General features: G+C 35.3%; 1 protein-coding gene across 6 annotated transcripts in view; it reads left to right on the plus strand.

Annotated features, from left to right (window-relative positions):
- Positions 1–22,634, plus strand: part of LOC117578239 (neuronal acetylcholine receptor subunit alpha-7) — a 217,152-nt gene that overhangs the window by 151,078 nt on the left and 43,440 nt on the right. For all 6 annotated transcript variants that reach the window (XM_052008699.1, XM_052008696.1, XM_052008698.1 and 3 more), the window contains 2 exons: positions 2,929–3,038; positions 8,581–8,761. In XM_052008699.1, coding sequence (XP_051864659.1) covers positions 2,929–3,038; positions 8,581–8,761 — 291 coding nt within the window. The remainder of the gene's footprint in view (positions 1–2,928; positions 3,039–8,580; positions 8,762–22,634) is intronic.

The following is a 22,634-nucleotide window of genomic DNA, read 5'->3' on the forward strand; positions in this document are numbered from 1 at the left end:
AATCGAATAACCAGCGTAATTTTAAAGCTAGCGTTTTGGTATGTATAAAAATAATTGTAGTATTTATGATTCCTAAAAATTTGGTTGTGATCAGATAAAAATTGTGGAAGTTATTAAAGAAATACTTTTGTATAGGCAAAAAAGCCTACTTACTAGGGGTCTTAGTTGCTTTGGCTGACAATCTGGTATATTGTGCCGTCTATGGTATATTTTGAATGCGGTACTATATCTATATATATATTTGGCAAAAAACAATTTTTCTTTTGATTAAATCAACCTAATTATAAATTCAACTACAACAATTTATTAATTACTTTTTTTAATTTCTATGTAAATATTGAAAATTTCAATCTAATTTGATAAATGGACAGACAGAAAGATTATTCAATTCTTGATTATCGTATTCCAATTCCAACCCAAAATGAATTCCTAATTAAATTGCAATGTCAATTGCCTTGGCCAATTGCTTAGATAAAAATGCAAAAATAATTCCACTAAAAGGTTTCAATGCGATTAAACGCACGATACGCGAAATGTGGAACAGTCCATAAGTTGAATGAAATAATTGCTGATATTAATTGTAGATTGTTTGTCGTGTTTTGTGTTGTTGGCGAAATGTTAAGAAATTAATTTCATTAAAATTTGTCGAAGACACGTGGCCAAAACGAGGTCGCAAGGTCATATTACACAGCACATGATTAATACGCATAATAAACATAATAATTTTGGGAGGGACTGGCAACAAAAACACAACACAAAAAGGTAAATGGATGGCAATTGCCACTTATATGATTAATCGATACGATCAAATGCAAACAGACTAAGAATAAGGAATTACGAGGTGAGGTGAGGTGAAAAAGGACAACACCTCGCACTTTCCTTCACCCCGCAAAAAGGAATCGATGCGCTAATCGCCTTAAGTGTCACAAAAGCAACAAATTTAATTACGATAAGCGTCGGACAACTCCACCAATACAATTACAATATGCCTGAAGCATACGACTGCCCCCTTCCTCCCCCTCCCCCTCCCTCTCCACACACGCTCACACACACACATGTGAAGCTTGGAAGTGGTTGACCATCTATCCATAAATGCGCACTTAACGATGATTGATGATTAAGGCACCTCACATACGTGCTTCTCCTCCACCGCCAAGCAGCCACAGCCAAGCGAGAAAGAAATAGACAAATAATGTGAAAGAGTGAGAGGGAGAGAGCAGGAATTAGAGGCAACCTCAGAAACTGTGTTTGGTCACGGCTAATTGATATGTGGCTTATTAATAACACACGCAAAAGCGCAATGCATGGATAATGGGGAATATTTAAGAGTGCTCAAAATGCAAATCAATCAAGCATTTATAAAAACAACTAAAGCAAAAGCTCAATGAGGATTACATTAATAAGCTAATCAATTCATTCACATTTTTCGCTTTAAAAATATATTTGCATTGCGATTACAGACTATAAAAACTCTAATCTTTATGATTCCTGAAAATTTGGTTGATGTCACATAAAAATTGTCGAAGTTATTAAAGAAATATCTTTTAGTTGCTTTAGCTGACAATCTTGTATATTTTTAATATACTACGATAAAAATATACGAAATATACGCTTCAGTATATTTTAGTATTTTCTAAGTATATTCTAAAATGAATACCACCAATGTTTTGCTTTCATTAAAAATGGGTAGCGGGTATTTTAAAGTCGAGCACCCTTCACTTTAGATTTCTTACTTTTTGTTTTATTTACGAAAATGCGAAAAATATATTCCAGATATTTTCAGATATATTTTGCTTAATTCTTAATATATGATATTTGTCCAAAATTTCAACTGCGAACGCAACAAACAAAGTTTTATGTTTACAAAAAAAATCAAACCTTCAAAATTAAAAAAAAAAAAAAAAATTATTTTCTTATGATACTTAATGTGCAATAAATAAATAATAGCATTAAAAATGTGTATATTTTGCCTAATTTCTCAAAAACAAAATATTAATACTATTTGAAATTTACAGTCGTTGAATTATTTAAAAAGAATTTTGTCTCGAAGTTCCGTCGTATTTTTCCATTTTAAAGCACTGCTATTTCAACGTTCTCAGCTGAATATATATATAATTTTCTTTGAATATGTTTTTCGTTTCTCAATCAATCAAACTCTTTGTAGCTCTTAGGGGGCTTTAATTCAAATTAAAATGCAAGTACACAAAAGCTGCACTTTCGCACTTTTAGTGCTTCCAAATATTAGTATTGAATTTAATTGGCAGCACCCAAAGAGCTGCAAAGGTGATTAAATAAAGTGTTTGTCCGGCATTTTACGAAAAGACCCTTGCGAGTGCAGCCACAGAATAAATGCAAATGCATGAAATCAAATAGACAATAAATACATGAAAATAGAAAAATATTAAATAAAACCAGTGGCAAAAGGTATGCTTGGAATTCTTGGCTTTGGCAATAAATATGCTTTTGTTTGTGAAGGAAAAAGCATTCGTGGTCGATATTGAATAGAATGGCATACATATAAAATAGAACGGAAGTGTGTGGATGAGATGGTGTTAAATGAAATTGATAGCGTTTGCCGAAATTAGAAACAGATTCCAAGCTCAGCTTGCCACTGCACAGAATAAATATTCATGCATTTGGTATTGTTCCGTTCCGTTCCGTATTTACAAACTGTAATTAATTAAGTCGGACATCAACGACAGGAATCCTTTTGTTGACACTCCGACACTGTTTGTACAATATTCTGACCCTTTTTTCACACTCTTCCTCCCGACTCCCACTCACAAAAAAACACCCACAGAGAAACAAACAAACAAAGCAAAACAAAAACAAAAACAAAACAACAATAGAAAATTTCTTGGCATTTTGCAGTTTTGTGAACAACACATTAAATTGTTCCCATTTTTCGGTCATCTTTTTTTCTTACAGGAATGGAATGATATGAATCTGCGTTGGAATTCAAGTGAATTTGGCGGCGTTCGCGATTTGCGTATACCACCGCATCGTTTATGGAAACCGGATGTGCTCATGTATAACAGGTGAGTGTAGAATCCATCAAATATGACAGAGTTGGTATTTGCTATAACAAATGGTATTTTAGATGAGCTATAAAATACTCTTTTAACATGTGAAAACCATCACATTTTATATATTTGCATTAGTAAGGAATTGGCTTTTAAAGCCAATGAATTCAACAATTATGACAGAGTTGGTATTTTCTATTGCTAATGGTATTTTTCATTAATCATGTGACGACAATCATATTTTATGTATATTTTAAATAGTAAGGAATTGGCTTTTAACGAATGAAACCATAAAAAAAAACAGAATTGGTATTTTCTATATTACATATGGTATTTTAGGTGTGGTATAAAATACTCCTAAATCACTTTTTATATATTTTAATTAGTTAGGAATCGTCTTTGAATGTTTTCTACTATTTTCTGTTATTTAAAGTATTTCTGTATGCCAGAATTCAAATATTCTGAATTCCTTTTCAAATTCTTTATTCATGCGTACAAAACAACAACTTTCCTGTTGCGTCATGGTAACCATCTTTTAACCATCCGACTTGCAAATACTCTCTTCACATTTATTATGATGAGAATGCTCCACAATTCTGCATCATCATTTAACCACTTGGCAACGTTGATGACTGCAGGGTATATGAGCTGCAAAATATTTATGTGCACGATGACAAGCTGTAAAAAACAAGTAAGAAAGCTACACTCGACTGTGCTTGACTGTGAGATACCCGTTATCCATTTTGAATAAAAGTAAAGCAGTGCGGTATTATTGTTAAAATTTATCAAATTCATATAACGCAAAAATACTAAATATACCATAAGCTATATTTGGTATATTGATGTTGTATTGTATTCAATGTATACCATAAAGAACAAAGGTATTATTGTTAAAATATACCACATTAATGTACCGAACGCTGTATTTAGTATATTGATATAGTAGTACATTCGAAATATACCACACATTAGTACACAACAAAAATACTGAAAACATACTAAAAGATATATATCGTATATTGATATAGTGATACATGCAAAATATACCATAGAGTATATAAGTATTATTCTTAAAATATACCAAATCAATATACAGAAGGGTATACTTGATATATTGATATATTGCGACATTCGAAATATACCATTGATCAAAATATACCATATTGCCTGTCATACCCTTCTACCCTATATTAGTACACAACAAAAATACTGAAAATATACTAAAAGCTATATATCGTATATTGATATAGTGATACGTGCAAAATATACCATAGAGTATATAAGTATTATTCTTAAAATATACCACATTAATATACAGAAGGGTATACTTGATATATTGCGACATTCGAAATATACCATTGATGTCAAAATATACCAGATTGCCTGTCATACCCTTCTACCCTATGGGAAACAGGTATAACAAATGTGAAACGTAACGAAATGAAACGCAAAGTTGTTATCGCATATTTGGCGGCTACTTAGGCACATCTTCGATATACACTTATTATATATTGGCACCTACTTATGTTTGGATGTTAGATTGCGGCTTACATGATAAGACTGTGTGCTCTGCTCCGTATAGAACGTGTGTTTGTGGCATTGCCACCTGGTTCGGGGGTTCGAGGTGGGGGGCAGATAACTCAATTGAATTGTGCTTTTGGGTCGATTTGCCTGCGCCCCCCTTCCTGCATCTTTTTCACCAGTTTACTCGGTTTTTATGACCAGTTGCAATACTTTATAATTCCGCAATAAAATCCTGCGGTCTCTCTCTTTCTCTGGCCCTCGGGTCTCTACTGCTTGTTGGCTTTGCGGCTGTGGCTTTATTGCTTTATTCATATAATTTTATTTGCATTTGCAACGTTTTGATAATAACGAAATTGTGTTTATTTTTTTCATTTTTTTTTTTGTTTTTTTTTTTGTAACGAAAATCCCTTTCAGGTTTATGAGCTGCCATTTGTTTGCCTACGCTTACCATATTCTTTTTGCTTCACTCCTCCATGTCTTTCGGATCCCCTTCTCACTTTTTTTTTTGTGTTTTGTTCGCTTTTTGTTATTTGTTATCAATTTTATTGTAATGGCAGCATCCTTTTGTCCAGCCCAACCCAAGCAACGCACCAACGTTTTGTAATATATATGGAAATATGTTGAACCGCAGAGCAACACACATGTTTTATTTCGCCATTGCCGCCATTTGATACTCTCACAAAGAAGTAGTATTGTGGTTTTGTTGCGGCTTGTGTGCCGCTAACCAAATACACAAATATTCATTTCATTCATATTCGCACATCACACACTCGCATTTCGTTATTGTTTGCTTACGGTATTTTTATATTAATTGCCATTGCAATTAAAATTTTGTTCGTCATTCTTTTTAGATTGCAATTTTGATATTTGATATGAGAAAGAGTATCAGTAACCGTTCTTAGTTCATTTCACTTTCTTAGTTGAATATACATTTTCATTGCTGTTTTCTTTTGCAACTAATTAGAATAATTTATTTAAATTGCATTTTAATATGCCATTGAATTTCAATTGATTTCTCATTAATATTTATCGATTATGCCTGAAAGCACATAGCAATAATATTTCATCGATATGTGCATACAGTTGGCTTACTGTCAATACTTGAACCAAAAAGTCTTGCTATTTATTTAATATTGTTAAAAATATTATTTATCGTCTCTTTATCAAGTTTCACCTGTAAAGCAGCGGCTTGAGTTTTAATATTACACTTGCTAGTCGATTTTAGACGTGGTAAAAATGTGCAAACTTGAAATGCAACATTAGAACTGCAGCAAAAAAAATCTCTCTCTCTCTCTCTCTTATAGTCTCTGAGATATATGTTCATACGGCGATATAGTCCCATATCGTCTCGGTGATGCCTCCTTCTTCCTGTTACACACAGCTATTGTTGTAAGAACTGTCGATCGATTGTTTATGTTGTGTATAACAGATTTGCTGTATAACAGATTTGCATAACACGTATATAACAGATTTGTATAGCAGTTTTGTGTAATCGTCGGGCTGGCAATAGAGTATACCAGTTGTTTATAACAGTTGAATACTGTTTTATATAACAGCTGCTTAACATAATGGTTTACATCATTGGTGTATAACTGTTGTGTATAACAGTTGGCTATAAAATTGCTGTATATATATAAACTCGCATAAATCAGTTCATTAATTAGCTGTGTATCACAGTGGTGTATAACAGTTGTGTACAATTCTATTCAACCTGTCATTTATAACAGTTACGTATTTCCTGCAGACGGCATAATAATGACAAAAATCTATCTAGCATTAATTGTTATATATAGAATCCAATCCAACATCACCTTGAATGATATATTTGCTATGCTGATGTGCAATGTCGTCAAGTTATTTTGCTCCGTTTGGCAATGCACTTAAGTAAATGAGGATTCACACTTGACTTGACACACATAACATAAGTATAATTCAAAAGATAAGTTTTTGTGTATGCCACAGGGAGGAAATAAAAGAAAACAAAAAGAAAAGAAAAGGTAACTGCTGTCGTTGCGATGTGCGATGATGATGATGATGATGTTAATGTTAATCGCTGCCGTTGGTCGGTCGTCTAATCTATTATGCTGCAGCTGTGCAGCGACTCTTTAAAATTGTATAAGTGGCATTTTAGTTTATGGCAAATAAAGTGTGGGACAACTGATGACCGACGACCGACAACCGACATCCGACGACTGATGATGACCGACGGCAGCAAACACTGAGCTGAGCAGCTGGCACAGCAGTAAACGCACAAATTTTAATGCGTATTTGGGCAAGTTTTATGGCAAAGTAAATGACTTGCTGTGTGGAACAAACAATGAAAGGGAGAAGCTAAGAGCCGAATTGTTCCACACTGAACAGGGGACAAGTACAATTAAGAGAGCGGGGTACACTTAAAGGGACACATAATGTGAACAGCAAGAACAATGCCCAGCAAAAGGCTGTAAAAGCCAACAGCAAAAAACAAATACACACTCTCTCGTATACAAACATATATAAATATAAGTATTTTATGATAGGCTACAACAGTCTTCACTCAGTCTCAGTTTCAGTTTAGCTTTTGCTTTTGTTCCTGCGTGTCTCAAGATGGTTGAGATTTTGATGATGTGACTACAATAGAAGGCACGCCAACATAATGAATCATAATTTTACTGTTGACATGACCAGCGTTTGGCCAGGGGAAAGCAAGGCAATGGAGTATGATGAGCTCAAGCATATGAGCAGACATCACACATATGAGAAATAATGACGAAAGCGAAAAAGGCAACACAAAAAAAAAAAAAGAACAACAGTTAAAACATTTCACAAAAAAAACCTAATAAATAAATTAATAAATATGGAATTTATGAGATTCTTGTGGCTCAAGAAAATCTTTAATTTCGCGTAAATGTTGTTGGCAATAAAATTTTTGTATTCATTACGTATAACAGTTGTTAGAAGCATTATGTGCAAGCTGTTGTTGTAACAACTGTCGAATGAATGCTGTTGTTGCATAGAAAAGGTTTGTATAACGGACGTATAACAGATTTGTATAACAGTTGTGTATGACAGTCATTTAGAATTTTGTATAATAGTTGTGTATGACAGTATAGTGTGGTGTTGTATGTATAACAGTGGTGTGTAACATTGATCTATAACAGTTGTGAACAATTTTGTATAATAGTTTTCTGAGGTAACTGTTTACGTCATTTGTGTGTAACTGTTGTGTATAATAGACTAAAAATATTATAAATATTATATATTACTATATATAAAACTGTTTATTAATTGGTCGTGTAAACAATTGATTATAACAATGGTGTATAACAGTTGGCTACAGCACTTTTATATTTGAGTTGTATACAATAATTTATTAAACAGATTTACATAAGTTGTGACAGTAGAAACTTTTGGGTACGTAGCTGTTAGTAATGAAGTTAATATAACAGTTTTGTGTATATCTATTTTCTATAAAATTTGTTAATATATGCGCAACTCAATTGCAGTTATAGTATACCCGATGTTAACGCTTCACTGGGTATAATTAATAAATATTAAATTAGTTTGTGCGCGAGCGTTAAAAATTGAACCGTAAGAAATGAGCATAAGCAACTCAGACGACGCATTGCCTATGGATTAATCATTAATCAGTGCCATGGCACAGCCCACACACACACACACATACAGAGGGCGACGCAGCTGGCAATGTAAAAATGATTTATGCTCAAAAGTATGCTACATAAATTTCCATATGCGCCGCCGTTGCGGGAATCCGACTGTAAAAAGGTTGCCTCTTATTAAATGCGTCAACGTGGCCAAACACGTAACCGTTTTAGTTCTAACACCAACTACACACAGACACACTTGCACACACACACACACACACACAGGCATACGCCCACACACACACACACACACACAGAGACACGTTGAGCACTTAGGTATGTACATATTACATGCTGAAGTAGCTATAGCCATTACTTATGTCTGTTGCAAACTTTACACCCTATCTCATTTCTCTCTCTCTCTCTTTCTCTCTTTTGCTGTCTTGCAGTGCGGACGAGGGATTCGATGGCACCTACGCCACCAACGTGGTGGTACGTAACAATGGCAGTTGCCTTTACGTGCCGCCTGGCATCTTTAAGTCGACGTGCAAAATTGACATCACCTGGTTCCCCTTCGACGATCAGCGTTGCGAAATGAAGTTCGGCTCCTGGACCTACGATGGCTTTCAGGTAAGTTCAACAAAACGAGTCACAATCTCACCCTTCAGCTGCCTTCAGCTCATAAATAATATAACCTACATACCTACGATTGTATACTATATACGTGTTCTAAAGTATATATCGGCTTTTAATTACGCAGCTGTCAAAAAAGTCTGAAATTGTAAGCAAACAATTTCATTCAGTTGCCTTTCAAGTGCTGCTAGTCAATAAAACAAGTCGTTAAAACTAATTGATGTGGAAAATGGGGTACTAGCAAAATACTCTACAAGTTGTACAGCTTTTAATCGATTCAGTTATCGAAAGTTGTAACCAAGTACAAATGAATTTACATGCAAATGATCTAGTGTTAAAACTATCGATAGTAATATATTATATTAAAAATTAATTTTTATAAAACCATCGATAATAGAGTATAATTGAATTTATAGCACAATTGATGATTGGTAGTATGTATGAAAACTATCGATAGTAATACATGAAAACATCAAATACTATCCATCTAGAAGAACTTTCGATAGTAGTGAATATTCAATAGAGTAAGCAAATGCAATTGGACACCGAAAATATTTTATCGATAGTATTCATTAAAATTATCGATAGGAATGCATATAAACATTAAATACTAGCAATAGATAGTAAAAAAAAACTATCGATAGTGGCGTAAATTTTAGAGAGTGAGCAAACAGCAAAAGCAATTCAATTCAGCTTGACTTGCACACCAAATTGCTTAGACAATAAATAGAATTAATGAGCTCAGCTCAATGCAAAACACAAACATATATTTGAATACAAAATGAAGTCAGCATCGCAAAGATTATTTTGCAGAGTCAAGGTTAACTTTTGCTTAATCCTTTGCAATGAAATGCTATCGAATTACGACGTTAGAACATTTGAAAGTGTTGTTTTTCAATATATATATATAAGTACATAGCTGTATACGTATAGGTTTTGCATTATATTTGCGTATTTTATTGATGGAATGGCAAATTAATTTAAATAAGTCGCCATCGAAGTCAGGCCAGCATCAAGATGTCGGCTCAGAAATTAATTACAGCCGCTTGATTTATTTTGCTATTTATTTTCGATAAGGGCGCTCATTAATTATGCGTTTCTCTTGTCGATGCTCATTGTACGATTGTACCAATTGTATCTACACACACATACACACACACACACACTCGCACATTCACGCACTTTTGTCTATATCTCACAATATCGAACTAGTTGGGAAGTTATGACAAATTGCATTTCCTTTCTCTCGATGTGTCAGCAAAGTTATTCCACTAGCGTTTTGTTGCTTTAATAAACTGACCAACGTGCAAAGTTTTATGGGGAAAAAAAACTGAAATTTAATAAACGAACTTCACAGATATTGAAGTGAAGTTAATGGAGTCAGATAAACAAATTTTGCCGCTGATTGCAATTATAATTTGTGTAAATTAGCTGAATGCGTTAACGAGTACAGTTCAATTAGTTTGTCCAAAACCAAATGAGATGTCAAAATGTGCATTCTGTTGACAAATTAACAAACATTTAAATAAACAGTTCACCGAACAATTTCCGAATAACAACAACACAATAAAACGACAGCAAATACACAACACAAAAAAAAAAATACCCTACAGCTGAATCAAAGAAGTCATCGATTAAAACATTATTTGTTGGCATAAATGATTTTCCCAAAAAAAAAAAGAAAAAAAATAATAATAAATAGCAAATCCATTATGTAAATAAATCTAAATAAATAAATGCATTGTAATTTGCAAAAATTAATGTGATTTCAAATGCAGTTCTAACAAAATGAATAATAATAGAATAATACTAAGTATATGAAAAGAAATCATTATGTTTACAACATGATAGAATGTAGTTTGCGATGCGAGTTGATTATGCATGTGGCAAGCTCATTAAATAATTGCATTTAATCAATTCGGTTAGCCAACGTTTGCCAGGGTTGGGATGGTGGCAGGGCTTCAATTTGGATCGAGTTGGCAGCACACAACACAGAGCAAATGTAATGACGCTGCCAATATGCGACAATAATTACATTTAAAGGCAACAATAAATTAATGCTGACACTTGACCAACTGTAATAAAGCAAGGGAGAGAGATGGTAGGAGATAAAGAGAGAGGGAGAGGAGAGAAAAGGGATGAGCTAGTAAGAGAGAGAGAGGGAAGGAGAAAGATAGATAGAGAGTGAGAGCAAGTTTTATGCTTTTGCAGCAACTTTGTCGAAAGATAGGCCACAATTCTCGTAAATAAAATAATATAAGCGTTGCCAGTTTCTTGTGGCACACACACACACACACATTCGCTCTCTCTCTCGCTCTCTCTCTCTCTCTCTCTCTCTCTCTCTCTCTCGGTTGGGCGCACATAACTCATTCAATGCGCTCAACGCGCATAATTTGTAATACCGGACATCCGGCATTGCAATCCATAAATATTGTATGGCAAGCGACAAGCCCCAAAACGAAGTCGATTCCTCGGCTGCTCCGGTTTCAATTCCCCAGCTCAACTACATAGTTAGTACACAGACAGAAAAAACATGCAAAAATCAAGTATTAATTCTTGAATCAAGAGTCGTTGATGCCAAAATTGAACTAAGAATAATAATAAAGTAAGCGAACATCAAAAGCAATTCACTTCTCGCTCGACTGGCATATCGAAAAAGGATTACCGATAGTATGCATGAAAACTATCGATAGTAATAACAATCGATAGTAGTGAAAATTGAATAGATTGAACAAACAGTAAAAGCAATTCAATTCAGTTTAACTTGTGGCACACTGAATAACTTAAACAATAAATAGAATTATTGAACTCGCCAAGTTACTCCAGCTCAATGCAAGACACAAACATATATTTGAACATGAAATAAAGTCATCATTGTGAATCAAGATTGTTCGATATCAATATTTAACTAAGAGGGTTTATTCTTAAATCAAATATTTTCAGTCTATAATAAAACAATCTTGAATCAATTTTGACTTAAAATAAGATGTTTTTAATCTTGAAATGCAGATTTAGCATAAAAATTTTTACAACCAAAAAATCTTATTTCCAAATTGTTTTTTTTTAAGATTGAAAAAATCTTAAATCTAGATTTGAAATCTACTTTGCGATCTAGATTTTTTCTCTCTGTGTAGTCGTAAGTTGGCCTAGGCAAGCATAACCTCAACTATGCATACATTTCCGCATCTCTATCTCTGTTCTATAATGCTAATGAGAGAATCCCACACACACACATACACACACACACAAATGGACAAACTTTTCGCTCAAAAACTTGTGGGTCAAACGGAAGCCCACAAAATTACGCATTTTGGAAATTCAAACTAAGATCGGTTTGTGCCCGATGTGTGTCTGTGATTTCATTATTATAATTAAATTGCTCAAAGAGCGTAAAGTGTGCGTAAATAAATAAATAATGCAGTCAATTAGTTAATTAGTTAGACCAACTAAATTGTTGCCAATGTCAATTGCTTGATTTATGCACAGCACTTTTTTGCTTGCCATTAATGCGAATGAAATTTCTAAATCGAAATCATTTAGCAACTTTTTTGTTTGCTAATTATAGACAAGTCAAACATTTATACCATGTAAAATTACAATATTATCGGCATACTCAGAAACCAAATAGAATTTTTCGTTGAAGTTCGACGCAAACAGTGAAAATCAATTAAATACTTTGCCAAGTGAAATGCCTAAAAATGCAAATGCAGCTCACTGCACAAATTTCCAAAGCAAAATGAAAGAGAGAGACAGAGAGAGAGAGAGAGAGAGGAAGAGTTAGAGCGAGATAGACTTTTGCAAAATTGAAGAATTTTGAGCAATATAAATTTAAGCAAAATTTTGGTGGTTACAGCTGCAGCAGCAAAGTTATCGACGAATTCATAAGCAATTTACTTAAAAGCTGCCGGAGCAGCAGCGCAGTAAATACGACTTGTAAATACCCTCTAAAATTTAATATATACCTATTGACAGTGTGCCCAGATGAACACAAATAGGGTTGCCAGATGCATATCCAACAATTTTAAGATAAATCATCGCTTCAAAAAAATATAAGCAATGTAATATTCCAATAAAGATTTCTTAGCCCAAACAACCTGAAATAGTTTTAAAATTATAGCAAATATCAATACTAAAGCTTGACTGTTATATTATTTTATGGTATACAAAACATACTAAAATTTGGAAAGTATAGCATAAATCGAACAAATTCATAAGTATAAATTTCGGTGCTGAAATCTTAATGCAAACTTTCTGTAATGTGGTACACTCCCTTTGAGATAAGTACAGGGTATTTTAAGGTATTTTAAAATATATATCTAAATTTTGAAAGCAAAGCATATATCAAACAAATTTAGAAAGCCAAAAGTATATATTTCTGTGCAATAAACAGTGCTGAATTCTGTTCACAAATATTGTCTCGAGTGTTTGTGAAAGTGTGGCACACCCCTTTAGAGTTAAGTACAGAGTATTTTGAGGTAGTATAAAATATATACTAAAAACTTGAAAGTGAATCGAACAAATAAGTATACATTTTTGTAATGAAATCTTTAGACAAGCGTTCTGTAGTGTGGCACACCCCTTTTGTGATAAGTACAGGGTATTTTGAGGGTATATTCAAAATAGATACTAAAAATCATTCAAAAGTAAAGTATAAATTGAACAAGTAAGAAAGTCATAAGTATAAATTTCGGTGCTAAAATCGTTATAGAAGCTTTCTGTAGTGTGGCACACCCCTATTGTGATAAGTACAGGGTATTTTTGGAGGAAGCAGCATAGCTGCAAAAGAACTCAGCTAAGTAATGGCAAAAAGACAAGTGCCAAACACACGCTAACAAACTTTAACACACACACACATGGTGAATAACTCATGTGTCAATCTGCATGCATGTATGCATGTGTGTGTGTGTGTGTGCATATCCTATGCAAATGCGTGTGTGTGTGTAGACTCTAATCAGCAAAAATTTGGTTTGGTTGAAAAACTGGCAGCCAACTTGGCAAACGCATGCCAAACTCGACACACACGCACACATGCTTATACAAGGAACACACACACACACTCGCATCATGTCACACACCATCGCACAGTGCATTAATTTGCATGGCAAGACATGGCGGACATGAGTAAGGCCAAAAACGAGCGCAAAACTTTGCTGCTGCCAACTCAAAGTCGCTGACGCAGCGGGGCAATGAAGGAAGTGTTTTTTGGCAAAGCGTGGAGAAGCCTGGAGACGCAACACGAAAACGAAGACGAAGACGAAGACGAAGGCCTGCCATTTTCTCATAAGCGTCTACGCAACATTGTTGTCACCATTCTCTTAACATTTTTCCACTACTTTTTTTTTGTTGGCACACAGAAGTTGACACGTAAAATATTAAAACGAACAAAAATACAAAAACGACGCAAACAAAAAAAAAAAAAAAAAAAAAACATGAAAATGAAAATGCGAAGCAGCCAAAAAGAAGCAAAGCATGCAGCTTGCAACGTGGCACAAAAGTCGCGACGATGACGAAGCACAGACACTGAGAGAGAGAGAGAGAGCGAGAAAGAGAGAGAGAGAGGGAGAGTCAAAGCTACCGCACAAAAGCAAACCACGTGCATTCCGCGTTTTGCTGCTCAAAAGATGCCAAGCTCAGTAGCCGGGGCCAAAAGCAGCAGCAACAGCAGATGCGTTCTGCGTTCCGACTGCGTTCCCTTGGCACGGCAACAAACAACAACCAACAACAATAACAACAACGGAGAACAAACATTGACTTGGCACAACAACAAGAACTACCTCAAACGAGGCACAACAACTGCGGATTTGGCACACAAACACACTCATACACACATACACACACTTCAACTCTAACCGCTTGTTAACAAGGCCAAATCCAAATCAAGCACAAGAAACACACAAAGCACAAAAAAAAATACAAAAAAAAAAAAAATTCCCACACTCACATCTATTTTCGCCCACAATCGAAATTCAAACTTGCCACTTGGGAAATGCACTCGCTATCGATAACAGCGACGATGTTTGCCAAATACTTTACTATCGATGTACATATGTGTTTGTGTTTAACTATTGATATTTTTACTTTGATACCTGTTTTAAGGAACCTTCATTAGTTATATAAATACACATTCGATAGTATGTGTATCGATATGTTTTCGTTAACATAAACTTGACGATATTTTCCAAATACTTTACTATCGATATATATATGTGTGTGTGTAACTTAATTATATTTTTAGTATAATATTTTTTTTAAGTAACCTTCATTGGTTACAAATACATCGATAGTAAGTGTATAGATATGCATGCTATAACATGACGATTTTCGCCAAATACTTTGATATCGATATATATCTTTGTGGGTGTAACTATTCATTTTTTGAACTAACCTTCATTGGCTATACGAATATGCATTCGAAAGTGCCATGAATAACAGTCACGATGTTGGCCAAAGACTTTACTATTGATATATGTGAGTGTGCGTAGATATCGATATTTTTACCTTCATGGGATATATATAAACATTCGATAGTATGCGTATCGATAAGTATTCATTCACATAAGCGCTGCTATAAAGCTTGACGATGTTTGCATGTGGCTTTGTGTGGAATTATTAATATGTTTACTATGATACCTTTTTTAAGTAATCTTCATTGGTTATATACATAAATATATATTCGATAGTATGTGTATCGATATATACATATCTTAAACTTTGAATTTAATACCTTTTTTGTAAGCCATAGCTTCGAGCAGCGATTGATAAGTTATTGCTTAAGAAAGCAACCAAGTACAAAATACTTTACAAATATATATCGATAGTAAAATGTGCACATAACTATCGATATGCATTTGATTTTCGAACTAATAGGCAGCTTTGAAATTTTCAAGTCAGCTTGCATTGAAATATTAGAAAGCAAATTTATTTTTACTAGAATATTTTGGCCTTCACGTGATACGCTTATTTTGAGTCAATTATAAGCAGCTCGAAAGGAGGCAAAACGGAACGCTATTTATCAGCTATCGATGACAACAATCGATATTGAAAGTTGGGAAACTTTTAGCTGCCCATTTCATTAATCAATTCCAACAACCACAAACACTTTTACCCAAATCTTTAAGGCGTTCCCAATTGCAGGGTTTCGCGTGAAATTGTGGCAAAAAACGATTAAGCTTAAAGTGCTGTTAGGATTAGAGCAAAAATCATGTTGGGGGAGCATGAGATGATGAAATAAAATCTCTCTCTCGTAGCATGCGAGTACATATTAAATTTTCCGAATGAAGTGAAACCATAGTTAAAAAGCTTTTGCGAAACTGTGAATAACCTTATTGTTTTTCCGCTTTCCCTCTCTCCACAATTGTTCTTGTTGTTGCCGGTTTTCTTCTTCGTTTTTTTTTTTGTTGTATAAGCGAAACAATAAACGGGAAAGTTAATCAAAAATAAATACGTCGAGTTTTTTGAGGGGACGCAACAACAAAGCCGCAAGCCAAACTTTTCGCTCAGGCTTTATGAAAACTCTCGCAGTTGCAGGATACAGGCAGAGGACATGGACACAGCTGGTCAATGGTAGTGGGAGTGAGAGAGGGCGAGAAAGAGACAGACAGACAGACAGACAGAGAGTGAGGAAGATGGAGGCACTCTGGTTTGACTTGGGCTGTCAAACATTTTAATATGGAACGTAAATATCGCATTTATCAACTGGCGACGGCATAAACTAATCGCTATAGATGCTCCACTGCCTAACAATCTGCTGTCACACCCAGATGTGGCATGTGGCAGGTGGCAACTGGCAAGTGGCATGTGGCAGGCAACAGCAGCAGCAACAGCAACCTGGCAGCAACCCGTGACAACAATTTCCCTGTCTATTGTTTGTCAATTGTCAGTGGCGTGTGCGTCACAGTTCGTGTCACTTTGATAAAGTCTCGACTGCTTAAATCAATATGCATAATGCCGGCCTAAATGCTTTACCGCCCGCCTTCCTTGGTAATCAGTTTGGCAACGCACAACGCGAAACGAGCAAAGCGTCAATCGGCCGCCATTTCAATTTCATGCGACGCGACTTGAGGCCCTGACTCGAAAATGACAGCGCCAAAGTTGATTCAATAAATCCTTTTTGGCCAAAAGTTATTGACAAAGCTTTTAATTGCTTTCGAATACTCGCCATATTTCCTCGTCCTCGTCCTCGCCGTCGCGTTGTCACGTTTTTAAACTAATTGCAATCAAATTTTTGCGACTTGGCTTTAGCTTGTGACGCGTTAATGTCACCCAAAAGTCGAAGCTGGAGAAGCGATGTAAAGCTGTCACTCGGCTTCGTCAGCCACACACAGACACAAAGGCAACAACTACTCGAATCTTGTAGCTGTAACTGTGGCAACGCGACCCCGTTATGTGTGTTGCGTCTAAGCCGCGACCCCGGATCCCTCTCCCCACTTCCCCCTTCCAGTTATAACCCCAATCTCAATGCCGCAATCGCTCTCGCCCCAGCTTTAGTCTGTTGCCAACCCCGGTGCCACACACATTTATCTCCCAACTCATCGCGTCTGCATTTACTCGCGTCTACATTCTAGTAGCTACTACTTCTTTTCATACCCTGGTAAAGGGTATGCACAATTTTAAGTCTCTTTTGACGTTTGATCTTAGTTCTAACAATTCTGATCAAGAACATGCACATTTTAATGTTAGAAAACACATCTTGATTTCAAGAACATTTGATATAACATAAAACCCAAGTTTTTATTAAGAAAACGAAAATTTCTTATAGTTTTAAGACCAAAATCTTATTAGATTAAAAACATATTATTATTATTAGTTATTCAGTTGCATATTGAACCCAGGATCTCCTTTCCCAGACTTCAAATGAAAAACAGTTCGCCAAATCTCGACTAACTTAGCTATGAACTAAAGCAATTAGAACTAGATAAAAACTTTATAGAAATTTTGATGGATTACAGAATTTTGTAACCCAAATTTAGTATTTTTTTATCTAGTTTTGAGGATTTGGGATTTTTCGACTAATGCTCTTATTAGACGAATGCCATTAATTTTAGAAACAGGCCTTTTTTCAGTGTGTGAACTATAGAGAAAGTAGCATTTAAAATAGAATATATAATTTCGGTTTTACTAACGTGACGATTAAAATTCACTCAAGTTTTACTTTTGAGGTTTTTTAAAAGTTTCGTGAATTTGTTCTATTTTAAAGTTCCATCAAGATTAAAGTTCTCACACAATTAAAAATATAATACTCAATGAAAATATCGATTAACCAAATAATTGAAAGTCATAAAACACAGGGTATTTTGTTAGTCAAGCAGCTAACGCGCTTGCTTAAGGACATTCATTTTTTTTTTTTGCGCCAGCGATGTCAAAAGTGTGTTATGTGCAAATGGCTCAATGACGTTGAGTGCCAAATCTGTAAAAGTGAAATGCAAAAATGGCCCCCAACAGCAACAGGAGTTGAAGATGGAGTTGGAGTTGAGAGAGAAAGAGAAAGAGAAAGAGAGAGGGGACGGCAGAGATCACTGTAGTCTAAGCTGTAGCAGGTTGTTATGCTCATCTAGTCATCTCATCGCAGCACATTCATATGCTCAACCTCAGGTTCATACTCATACTCATTCGCATAGTGCTCGCAAAATTGTTACTCATCATGGCAATGACGTTGTCACTTCATAGCCGGGGCTGCCCACTTACGGGCTCGAGCCTGCCCATCTGTTTGTGTGTGTGTATGTGTGTTGCGACAGCTAAATTTATCGAAATGAAAGTTGCCTTTGAGTTTGCTTTTCCGAATCACAAAACTCAGTGATTGTAAGGCACAGACACACACACTTTGGAATGCGACTACAAATCTGACTGGGCACCATTAGCGAGGATTAGTTCATTTATCGTAGATTGTTATGATGTCGTCGTCGTCGTCGTCGTCTGTCGTGTTGCCTTTTGCCTCTCTTTCGCCTTATACGAGTATGCAGGGCATGAAAATGTGTCGACTCATTGAAGTTCGTTTGTACATCCAAGAAATATGTGCATAAAGAGTTCTCCAAAACTAATCTCATCTAATAACTCAATTCATGAGAGCAACATCAATAGAAATTACTCAGCGTCAACCTTAACTTCTAGTGATCAGAAGTTATTTGTTATTGTATAGGCTAATCACTTTGGCAATCAATCAATTGGAAATAGATATTCAATCAACACATTAATGAATCGTCGATATATTCAAATAGTGTCATTTAACAAAACACTTTAGTCTCTACTTTTCTCCTTTACATTAAGTAGTATATATTTTGTAGATAAGTCAATCAATCAATCAACACATCAATCTGTCAATCAATCGCCATATAGAATTTTTTAATCACTAGGTATTCAATCTGTTAACATTTGAATCAATCAAAATAAATATACAAACTTCAGACCAAACTTTTCCCCTTCTAATGGGTAACAACATTTAAGAAATCAGTCAATCAATCAATCAGTGAGTATTCATTCAACACTTTAATCTTTCAATCAATCGTCAATTTACCAATTACAAGATTATAGTATTGGGTAATAGTAATTTTATAAATCAATCAATCACTATGTATTCTATCAATCAACATTTCAATATGTCATTCAATCAATCAGTGGGTATTCAATCAACACTTCAATCTGTCAATCAATTGTCGAGTTACAAAAAAATGATTATTTTATTGGGTAATAATCATTTTATAAATCATTCAATCACTATTCATTCATCAATCAACATCTGAATCAGTCAATCAATCGATTCACCATTTAACTAATGCTTCAAAAACATAGTTCAATCTCTCAATCAACATTTTAGTAAGGCTCTAAATAAACACTTCAGACTGGAAAGTCTACACTTTAGAAATCAGACAATCAATAAATCGTCTATCAATCAAATCAATTTATCTGTCAATCAATCTAACGCTAACATTTCATTTACTTTAGTTTAAGTTCTGAGTAACAGAGCATATTTCTCTTGAAATTAAAGAAAAGAGAACATAGGAGAAAGCTTTTTGCGAATTATGGGGGTATTGTCGGTGTTTTAAGAAGGAAACGAAATGAGCAAGAAACAGTTGAGAATTATAGCGGACACACACATAAGAAGCATATTTCGTTAGCTTGACCTACTCCACAAGACACAAAGAGAGAGAGAGGGAGAGTGGGAAAGATAGTGCCTAATAAGCTTGATCTGGGTGCAAAGGCGGGGATTACTTGAACTGCGACTTATGCAGGGGAGGAGCGAAACAACGGCAACAGCAACAGCCAAAGCAGCTAATACAGAGTGCCTTAAAAGGTTTACAATACACACAATGTTGTTGGGTTTTCTGCAAAGGGTCAGCTGCTACTCCAGCTACTGCTTGGCTACTGCTACTGCTGCTGCTGTTGGGGAATAGTCGACAAACAGCGGCTCGTAAAGTACGCACAAATTACAACGGCATGAGGGCCAGTGCTCTGGACCGGACGTGCTTGACTCCTCATAATAGATGGCCAAACACGCTGTTGTCCCTTGTTGCTCCCATTCCATTTTTTTTTCCTTGTCTCTCTCTCTCTCTCTCTCTCTCTCTGGAGTCTTTTTTGGCAGTAAAAGGACCGTTGGGTCATCGCTGCCACTTACCGTGCCACAATCGTGCCTTGTGCTTGTGTCTTCCAGTTGCCTTGTGCCAGTTCATTTTGGCCTTTTAGCATTATGCGTGCGCCTTTAGTTGGAACATTTATGCCGGAACATGTCCAATGCGTACGACGCACCCAATCAATATATCACTAAAAGCTACGGGCTGCAATCGGCATTATCTCCCAGCTACTACATGCTGCATGCCCCACACACACACACACACACACACACACACGCATTTCTCTTTCTGTCCTGCATTGAGCAGCTGCAAAATTATCATCTCAATTGGCAAGAGCTACTGCTCAATTGCATATATGGTACATATATGTAGGGAAGATATTGCCAGCACTGTTTAACCAAGGAATTAAGGCGATAACTGTCGACGATAACATTTCCATTTTGCTGTTTAATTTGTATGCATGTAACAAAGGTGGAGGCTAGTCGATAGCAAGTCGATAGGTAATAAGTTGGTATCATCAGTCGTCAGAAATAAATCTTAAGAAGTAGAACAGCAGTCGTGCGAAATAGATCATCAGTCGTTGAAGAGTAGTACAATAGTCAGTCATAACGTAGTAAGCCGTCAGCAGGAATCAGTATGAATTAGACTAATCAAACTGTTTTATTACACATATTATAAAATATCCCACATATTTAATAATCGAAGATTCTACAACCAACATTGCATGTGTTTATTTTTATACCCGCTACCCATAGGGTAGAAGGGTATTATAACTTTGTGCCGGCATGAAATGTATGTAACAGGTAGAAGGAGGCTTCTCCGACCCTATAAAGTATATATATTCTTGATCAGCGTCAACAGCCGAGACGATATAGCCAAGTCCGTCTGTCCGTCTGTCTGTCCGTCCGTATAAAACACTGGATCTCAGAGACTATAAGAGATAGAGCTATAATTTTTTTTCGACAGCATTTGTTATGTTTGCACGCAGATCAAGTTTGTTTCAAATTTTTTCCACGCCCACTTCCGCCCCCGAAAATCATAAAAATCGAATAACAAGCCTAATTTGCGAATTTTGGTATATACAATAATTACTGTAATAGTTATGATTCCTGAAAATTTGGTTGCGATCAGATAAAAATTGTGGAAGTTATTAAAGAAATACTTTTGTATGGGCAAAATCGCCTACCTACTAGGGGTCTTAGTTGCTTTGGCCGACAATCTGGCCCATTGTGCCGTCTATGGTATATTTTGAATGGTGTACTATATCGATATACCAAACATACCATTTGGTATATTTTTAGTATTTTTTAGTATTTTCGGTATATTTTGAAAATAGTACCGCAATATTTTGCCCTTATTAAAAATGGGTAGCGGGTATCTCACAATCGAGCACACTCGACTGTAACTTTCTTACTTGTTTTGTATATACGCAAATCGTTGAAAATCGAATGACAACGATAAGATAGATTTTTGGTACATTCAAATCTATAGTCTTGATAATTCCTTTAGTTAGTTGCGATCAGATAAGAATTGTAAAAGTTGTTTAAGGAAAAAACGCCTACATTAGGGGTCTTAGTTGCTTTAGCTGACAATATAGTATATATACTCTATAGTACATTTTGAATGTAGTGCTATATCAATTTTCCAAATATAACCTCTGATATATTATTTGTATTTTTGTAGTATAATATTTTCATATATTTTAAAATTAAGTTTGCAATATTTTGCTTTTATTCAAAATGTGTAGCGGGTATCTCACAGTCGAGCACATTCGATTGTCGCTGTCTTGTTTATATATCTGTCGAAGAATCAGCTTCATCCTCAAGCAAGCCGACTCTGTCAGTCGCATGCTTCTGGATTTGACGTCCAGTATTAAGTTCTGGCGGATGCAGCGAGTCTTCTCAGCCTTTGTTGCTCATAATAATTATTTCTCTATTATTTAACACATGTGTCTGTCTTACGCCACACTTAAATGGAGAGCAAGTGCGAAAGAAGTGTTACCAAACCTAGCCACACATAGCCTCAATTCGCAAACTCATTCTAGCAAAGCTAGTATTTACCAACACAGGAGCATAAACTCGCATACCAAATATTCCACTCCATTACAGATTCCCTGGCACTTAAACATTTTATTCATTTTCCAACACTTACGTTTCTTTTTATTTTGTATAAATATTCTCTCATTAGGAAAGATTACTTAGCCGAACACTTCATTTGAAGTCAAAGTTAATGTAAAGGCCCACACAAAACGAATGTAAAACTTTAAAATGCCCAAGTGTGTATATTTTATGCATTAGGCAACACTA

This window comes from Drosophila albomicans, chromosome X (genome assembly GCF_009650485.2).
Source record: "Drosophila albomicans strain 15112-1751.03 chromosome X, ASM965048v2, whole genome shotgun sequence".
Classification (NCBI taxonomy): domain Eukaryota; kingdom Metazoa; phylum Arthropoda; class Insecta; order Diptera; family Drosophilidae; genus Drosophila; species Drosophila albomicans.